The 9,191-nt window shown below is 30.9% G+C and overlaps 2 protein-coding genes across 2 annotated transcripts in view; one reads left to right on the forward strand and one right to left on the reverse strand.

Annotated features, from left to right (window-relative positions):
* Window positions 1-598: 598 nt before the first annotated feature.
* LOC111680976 (U1 small nuclear ribonucleoprotein C) lies at window positions 599-1,421 on the reverse strand. The gene has a single exon (XM_023442696.2). It carries the CDS (start codon window positions 1,313-1,315, stop codon window positions 842-844), a length of 474 nt encoding a protein of 157 aa, XP_023298464.1. The 5' UTR covers window positions 1,316-1,421; the 3' UTR covers window positions 599-841.
* A 2,130-nt stretch (window positions 1,422-3,551) lies between these two features.
* Window positions 3,552-9,191, forward strand: part of LOC111680980 (serine-rich adhesin for platelets) — a 118,833-nt gene continuing 113,193 nt past the window's right edge. Inside the window, exon 1 of the mRNA XM_023442700.2 lies at window positions 3,552-4,598. Within this exon, the coding sequence (XP_023298468.2) occupies window positions 3,677-4,598 (922 nt within the window). The 5' untranslated portion in view covers window positions 3,552-3,676. The remainder of the gene's footprint in view (window positions 4,599-9,191) is intronic.

The following is a 9,191-nucleotide window of genomic DNA, read 5'->3' on the forward strand; positions in this document are numbered from 1 at the left end:
GTGTAAATCGCAGTTTTAGTAAAAAATTGTGGCTTATCAAGTTATTGCCTAACAATAATTAAAAATATTTTTATTTTCAAAAAACATAGAACTTAAGTTCTATGATATTTAAGGTGGCCTATCATGTTATCGCAAGAAAAAAAACATACATTTCAGTTTCAATATGAAATTTCTATTTTAATTTTAAATTTGGCTAATATAGTCAAAATGTCTCTACCAAATTTAATGAGGATCTGTCCATATTTGACCCTACCCCTCATAGAATGTCCTTGTGATTTTATTATTGTCTTAAAAATACGGGAATTTCGTTATAAGTAAGTTTCTCACGAGTAAAATTCTATCTACCGAGTTTTAGAGGATCAGTTCCTTAGAAATTGAGAAAATCTCATTGTAATACCAACCTAATGTTTATAGGAGAGCATTCCATTTACTGCATACGGTAACCGTATTACGGTTTGATAAATAACATTCGTTATAGCCGAATATAACAATCTAACTTATGTTTGTAAATGTAAAAATCTTTTTAAAGACAATAGATATGGTGTGTTGTTTATCGAGTTACTGTAATAAGTCCTTCAATTTTATTAAAATTTCAAAGTTTTTACGTTTGTAAATACAAGTCAAAATGTTTATTTTATAGATAGTTCTCATTAAAACTGCATATTTTTGAACTCATTTACAAAGTAAGTATTAGAAAATGTAAATACTAAACTTAATTCGAACCTAAGTTAAAATTACTTAAGACAGACAGAAACGAGACGACAATATTCAATTATGCGCATCATCCTTATCAAGTCTTTCCGGCGTTGTGAGCTCCTCCGATTCCGGTATTAACCTCCTGTTATTTTGGTGGCGGTCCATTCATTATTGGTGGTCGTACCCCGGCTAAAGTACCTAGCGGTGGTGGTGGTCCCATCATACCCATAGGACCCATCATAGGTGGAGGACGCATACCCATCATAGGTGGTGGTATAGCTCCATGAGGTCCCATCATCATTGGTGGCATGCCCGGACCTCCTGGCATACCGGGCGGCATCATACCCGGTCGAGGGGGTACTGCCATATTTGGTGGCGGTGGTATCGCCACACCACCTGGTTTAGGTGGTCCACCGGCAAATGGATTTTGTGTAATCTTTCCTGCCTTGAAAGCAGCAGTAGTGGCGTCAATTAAATGTTGTGCTTGTTCCTCCATCCATTTTTGATAGTAAAATTTAACATTATCACGATGTTTGCGGCCCGTACAGTGGGTTTTACGCACCGAAGGAGAATCGTGTGTTAAATAGGTGTCACAGTAATCGCAATAATATTTAGGCATGTTTGCCTTATTTTGTTTTTATTTATTAAAACTAATTTAATATATTATAAGCAGCGTTTGTGTCTAGATTTTTCACGAAGTAAACGATTTTGGATGAAAATGTCAATTGTCAATAAAAAAATGGTTGTCAATGACAGCCCTGCGCCGACAAATAATAACGACGGCGGTAGATACGAAAAATTTTGGCGGCGCCTTAAAATAGACTGTAGGCCGGCTAATTTAATGTTTAAATTTTCAAAGATTATATATAGAAACTAAATCCGAGAGATTAACTTGAAGAATTGATACTTCTTTCAAATATAACTCAATTTCAGAAAAAAAAATGAATGACAAAAAGTTAAAAATGCATAACTTGTATAATTTTGTCATTCCGTTTGTAACACATCGAAATATTCATTCGAGACCCATAAAAAATATATACTATGGGTTCTTATTAAATTCTAAAATAATGATGACGTTGTTTGGCATTGAAAATGGGCAATATAGATTTCGTCTAGTCATCTCAGAAAATGACTTTAAAGCTCATAACTGAATAAAGAAAGCATCTATAGTTCTAATATTCGGCACAATAAGCCTTTTAGGAATACTAATCTTTTTGTAAAAATTCAAAAGTATCAGCAGTAATTGACTTTACACCTCTCTGTTCCCCTTTGGAAATGTCATTAACATTCATAAATGTCAAAAAAGTGTCTATAGGGATAAAAGTCAACATTTTGTAAGGATCGGTCATTATTTGAACCTACCCCTCCCCCCATATAAAGCCTCATTCAAAGAATCTCTTTAACGCTCAAAATTAGAGTATATCGATGAAATTGGACATGAATAAGTTTTGTGCGTGTATTTTTTTACGAAATTCTGTGAGGAGTGGTCCTTAACTGACCCTACCCCCATGCATGCACTGATCTATTAAGAAATTTTCAGAGGTTGTGCGTGATTTCATTTCGGTTTTCTGAAAACTGATTCCAATAAACATACAGAGGGACAGACATAAGGACATAGCTTAAAACTATATGTATACACATTTCGACCAAAAATGTTCGATTTTATTAAAAATATTAAATACTATTTTTATTTACCACATTTTCAACTTAATATATAATATTTAAAGATGTTATTATATTTTGAATAATATACACAATTTTTCTACGTGTAATATTTTAATTAAACTATTCTACAAAAAGCAGCTTTCATATATAACAAAACTTAGACCTGCCACATTTTTAACGATTTTTTTATTTTAAATTTTTTATGGTTTTTCGTAATAAAAATAATATTTTAAATAACAGAATTGAATAACAAAATATGTTTTACCACAAAAAATAATAAAATAAATTATTTATGGCATTATTTAAAGATAAAATATCAACTTTTTTCATTTCCGTCGTTAACTATAAAACATCTGGCATCACTTCTTAATACAGGCAACAATTTCCCTAGAAAAACTCCTCAGTCGATAACCGGTGTGCAAGAATGACGCGCGTAGCGGATAGAACGTCATAGTGAAGAGAAACGGTTTTATTAAAACGCGAGTTGTTGTTTTTATTTGGCAAAAAAAAAAAACAAGCTATCGAAAAGTGACAGAGGATATTCTATTTAATTTATAACTATTTATTACTTGTTTATGAATGAATAGCGTAATTATTTGTAAAAAAATACTATCAATTATTTATTTTAAGTAAAGTGTATATAGTGTTCATTTTTAAAATAAGAGAAAAAAACCCAAAAATAATAAAAGGTTTCAAGTGCAAGATCATTTAGTAAAGGAATTTTGTACCAACAATAATAATAAAAATATCGACTACACATTAAAGACGGCAACAACAATAACAAAAAAGGCTAAAATCACGTTAGTAACGTTGTATGTGCATATGGATGATAATAATAATAAATGCAACAACAACAATACAATAATGAAGCATCAGCATAAATGAAGGTGTAGAAAAATAAAAAGAGCCTAAAAATAATAAAAATAAAACAAATACAAAACAATAAAGAATGAAGAGGAGATGAAACAAGGAGGATTTATGCGTTCGATAGTAGAAATGGATAAAGTGGTTTTACCGGTTTTATGATAAAAAATTTACAATTTAAGAAAAATATTACTAAAAAAGTAATAGTAGAGTTAAAAAAATAATTTATTTAAATTAAACCAAGCAGTAATTAAATTGTGTATAAAAGTATTTAAAGCAATAATAATAAGTGCCAGTGATTAATAAATTACAACATAGTTATGGTTTAAAATAATTGTATTGTTAATAGCATTCATAAAAAAATAAAATAAAAAATCTAATTTTAATATGTTTGTGTAAAAATTTACTCCAAAAAGAAAACCAGTGAGTGTGTTAATTTTTCTTTTATAAAATGCCGTTTGTTCAACGTGTAGTGCAGCCGGTAAATCTTGCACAAGTTTGTGGCTCTGCAACGGGAGGCAGTAATAGAACCACCAAGTTCCTATGTATACCCGGCAAATGCAAAAACAGCAATTGTATCAACAATAAACAACTAACAGCTTCATCGTCCAATCCGCAATTGAGGGAAGCATCTCTAAATGGTAGAGAGCAAAAAAGTAAACAAACACAGGAAAGCTCAGTAAAGGCAGATGACTTTTTGGCTAATTCAAGGACATTAAACAATAACAACAATGTCAAGGACAGTAGTAGTTTAAAATCACCCTCATCGACCTCCTCCACCTCATCCTCCTCAACAACCACAATAACCACGGCAATTATACATAATACCAATGGTTTGGATTTAAACTCCACTACCACGGATAATACTGATCATTCTGTAACCATTGCACCACATTCTAATGGTTTTGCTGCGAGTTTTTCCTACAGTACCGATCATGAAGATGATGGCGGTGTTATTACACCTGTCTCACCGGCCCCTACCATGCCTATGAAAAAATTGAAACAACATGTGGAATTTCTATCAACCGTTCCCTCACCTACCCGTACGCATCCTTCGCGACCCTTAACAGCTGGCGGTGGTACGGCTGCCATACGTTCCTCGTCGTCACATCAACGTTTACGTTCACCGCAAACACCACAAACGCCAACGTCTGCCAAAATTGTGGCCGGCTATGAATTTGATTCAATTAGTAATATTACTTTAAGTAATGCCTTAAGGCAGTTGGCCTCTTTGGTCCTGATAGCCAGTGATATATTTGATGATTTGCAACGTGAGCTACAAACGGTGGGCGATAGGGCACGTGTGGTGCAGAAGAAAATCGTTGCAGTGGAGAGGCGTGTTAGTGCGTACGATCCTAAAACGGTCACAGTTCGTAAGTATTATTTGGATTTGATTAACAACATTATGAAAAAATATTAATTAAATAGAATTTTTTATCGGTTTAAGTGCTAATTAGTTCTCTTACTAATTCTAATTCAGACCTAGTTCAGTTCTAGTTCAGTTCTAGTTCAGTTCTAGTTCAGTTCAGTTCTAGTTCAGTTCTAGTTCTAGTTCAGTTCTAGTTCAGTTCTAGTTCAGTTCTAGTTCAGTTCTAGTTCAGTTCTAGTTCAGTTCTAGTTCAGTTCTAGTTCAGTTCTAGTTCAGTTCTAGTTCAGTTCTAGTTCAGTTCTAGTTCAGTTCTAGTTAAATTTTAGTTCAGTACTAGTTTAATTTTAGTTTCAACTCGACCCAACAATTTGTCATTTTAACTTTTACCTTGCCTGGTCATAAATTCTGACACCATATATTAGTTATTGACAGATGTCTGGAAAAAAAACTTTTATTACCTTACACAAACAACTACAACAATTATTCTTTCAATTTTTGTAATTAAAAACTGATGTTCCTATATTATCGCAATGTACTCATTATTACGCCACTACCTACAATTTAATAATCGCAAACAAGAAAAGGTTTACAACGTATCTTGAGTTTAAACTAATTTCATAAATGCGGCACACGTTTTGTTGTCCTACTACTAGTACGTCTTAGGGGTTTTAGAGGAGTATGAAAGGTAACTGCGAAGAAATAAAATAAAAATATAAAATTGAAAATGAAATAAAAACAAATGTTAATATTACGTTATCAGCACGTAATCATTTCGGCAAGTTCTTATCTCAAGAAAACAAAAAAAATGAAAAACGTACCCACTCACAATTTTTTTGCACTTGCTAGCATTTTGTAAGTTTAGCTGTCTGTCTGTCGTACAGCCTAGTTTGTTAGATGTTGTTCAAAGAAAAATTTCCTTGTAATAGAAAAAACGCAAATACCCACCTTAAGTCTTGGATTGTTTTTTAACACGTCTCAATATTTTTACGTTTACCAGGAGTAAATAAAAGTAGTTAAATAAATAGTGTGTTGTGGTGGGAGATAGAAAATTTTTCACGCTGCAAAACGTGTTTAAAATTCAATTACACTTACAGAAAAAACTCACTTGAGATTTGAAGTTAAATCAACAATTTAATTGCAAAAACTAAAAATTATACTAAAATAAAACTTATTAAGAATAGAGACAGATAAAAAAGGCTTTGTAAAAGAAACACAATTAAGGCGTTGGACGTCGAAAGTTCTATTATATGATATCCAAATTAGGGGTCATTTTGGCTGATTTATTAGAATAACATTCTACAATAAAGGGACAGGATTTGTTAAGATAATAATAAAAAATTGAAGAAGTCTCTATTTTCAGAAAACTTCCAAGTTATCTATTAACTCCTTATATTCCAAAAGATCTAAGATAATTCTGAGATCAAATGAGAAATTGAAGAAGTCTTCATTTTCCGAAAACTTCCATGTTATCTATTAACTCCTTATATTCAAAAAGATCTAAGTCAATGTTGAGAACAAGTGAGAAATTAAAGAAGTCTTCATTTTCAGAAAACTTCTATGTTATCTATTAACTCCTTATATTCAAAAAGATCTAAGTCAATCTTGATGATAAATAATACCTTAGTAATTCATTCTGCTCGTCTGGTAAAAACTTGCTAACTAAATGTAGCTTTCTCCCGAAAGCTAGATTTTTGAGGTTAACTCTATTTTAACATAGTGCCTCGTTATCAATCAAAAATTCTTAAATTATTAAAATAAGGATCACTTTCTAATCCCAAAGTACTAGTTAAGTGTCGTGTTTATAAGTCAGTTCCATTCCCTTTAGGTTTACTTCTTCTGCTATACGTTTTTATTACAGCAATTATGATGTGTTCATATGAGGGTGTTTAAAATAGTTGAAACAAAATCAAACTACAGCGAAATGACGAATGATAGTTAAACAAAAATGTAAATGAAAATTTAACACAATGAAGTAGTTGCGAAATTTTGCTGTTACTTGAATTACATTTAAAATTTGTTACATTTGGCTGATTGCCTATTTGCCTCACTTACAAACTGGCAGACTGACTGACTTACCGACACAAATGACTCTTTGTGCTTGGTTGAGTTTAGTTTTGGAGGTGGTGGTGCTGTTGGTGCTGCTGCTGACTGGAATGATGTGATAATTTGTTAAAGTTTTTTTTTAACCATAAATTTACTAATTGTACATGTCTATATAATTAACAGGAAAATGTATAATGTACACAAAATAAGAGTAGAGCATGGCTTTTTTCATTAACATTTTCTCTTGTATTTATTTTGTTTTTATTTTTCCTTTTAAACAATTGACGTAAATTGTTAAGATAATTCTTTATCTTATATAGTTTTTTTATGTTGTTTTGCTTTCAATACTATTATGGTATAATTACAAACAACAGAAAAAACAACATAATGTTAATTGATAGATAATAATGTTGATTTAATTTTTCTTTATTTTATTATTTATTTGCCAAGATTGTAACCTATAATTTTGACCGACCTTGTGATAAAAAAAATGAACAAAATGTTCATAAATACTTAAGTGTCTATTAAGGCTTTAACTGAGGTTTATTTAATTTAACTTTAAAATGGTTAAATATCATAGACAAATTAGTTTTACAGCTTTAAAGGAAAACATAAGATAAGTAGGGATTTGTTTTATCACAGTAATTTATCTAAATTAATGGGGACTTAAGTGTAATTGCATAAAACTATTACTCAGGTGTTTGATATGATCTGGTTGAACTATGGACTTGTTTATGGACTAGTCTATTTACTCATGTATTGACCACTTTTTGGTTCAATCTGTTTATAAATCTTTTGACTAATCTAATTACTAGTTTTTGTACAAGTTATTAACTAGTCTACAGACTTTTTTCCTTTGACCCGTTTGTGGACTAGTCTATTGAGTAAACTGATAGCTTGTTTTCGAACTAGAATATGAACTTGTATACGAAATAATCTATGGGCAATACTATTGCTTAGTCTACGAATTAGTCTATAGACTAGACTATTATGTAGTCTACCAATTAATCTATGAACTAGTCTACAGAATGAATGACTATGGAGTCTACAAAGTAGTCTATGGACTAGACTATTGCTTAGTCTAAAAACTAGTCTTTTGACAAATCTATTATATTGATAAGTCTGTTGACTATGAACCAGTCTTTTGATTAGTCTGTGATGTACGCTATTGAGTAATCAATCGATTGAAGACTAGTCAAGACCGTTGACTAGTTTAGGACTAATGTATTTACTAGTCTTTGGACTAGTCTATTTAGTAGACTGATATTATTACTTAGTCTACGAATTAGTCTATAGACTGGACTATTATGTAGTCTGCGAAGACATCTATGAAATAATCTATAGAATAAACTACTATACAGTATACAAAGTATTCTATGGACTTGACTATTGTTTAGTCTAAAAACTGGGCTATTGAAAAATCTATTATATCGATAAGTGTTTTGACTATGAACCGGTGTTTTGATTAGTCTGTGATGTGCGCTATTGGGTAGTCAATCGATTGAAGACTAGTCAAGATCATTGTCTAATTTTAGAACTAATGTATTTACTAGTCTTTGGACTAGTCTATTGAGTAGACTGATAGCTTGTTTTGAACTAGAATATAACCTTGTTTACGAAGTAGTTTATGGGCAATACTATTGCTTAGTCTACGAATTAGTCTATAGACTAGACTATTTTGTAGTCTACTAACTATCTATGAACTAGCCTAAAGAATAAACTACTATAGAGTCTACAAAGTAGTCTGTTATATTGATAAGTGTATTGACTATGAAGCAGTCTTTTGATAAGACTGTGATTTAAGCTATTGAGTAGTCAATCGATTGAAGACTAGTCAAGACCATTGACTAGTTTTAGAACTAATATATTTACCTGACTAGACAATAGTAACTAATATATTGACTAGTCAATGACATAGACAAGTTATATTCTATTATGTAGTCAGTCTCTGATATACTAAACAATCCGTTGACTGGTTGATGAACTTTTTATAGACAAGTTTTTAAAAAAAATTAATAATACATTCTGAATAAACATTAAACATTATAGGAGTTAAAGCATTTTAAAAACTGATAAACAAACTTTTAGGAGAGACAATATCTCTCCTTATGTAAAACCATTAAAAATTCTCAATAATTTTTATTCAAAGATCACTTTGGCAATTTTAATTTCTTGCTAAATACAGGTCATCGTCAATTAGTAATTCTTTGTTTTCTTTTGTATTCTGTTCTGTTGCTATTTTGCCCATAATTTATTTCTTAAATGTATATCAATTTAAATTTATTTTGCAATTAAAATTCCATCGAACCTGCTGCCAGTCTTTAGTTCTGTTCTCTTTGTATATCTATAGCTGCTGAGCAACATGTTGTTGTGTAAACAAATTGTATTTGTAAATTATTATAAATTTAAGAAAAATATCATATTATAGAAAAAAATAAAACAAAATTTGTTTATAATTTACTATAATACAAGTACAAACTGGCAAAGGAAAATACGATTATTTTTTCAAGTGATGTCTTACTTAAGTGCAAATGTGTTTTTTTTAGCAGCAGCA

The sequence above is a fragment of the Lucilia cuprina genome, chromosome 4 (genome assembly GCF_022045245.1).
Source record: "Lucilia cuprina isolate Lc7/37 chromosome 4, ASM2204524v1, whole genome shotgun sequence".
Lineage (NCBI taxonomy): Eukaryota > Metazoa > Arthropoda > Insecta > Diptera > Calliphoridae > Lucilia > Lucilia cuprina.

Excerpts from the sequence above, each read along its gene's own strand:
- LOC111680976 (XM_023442696.2), bottom strand. The coding sequence starts at position 1,315 with ATGCCTAAATATTATTGCGATTACTGTGACACCTATTTAACACACGAT.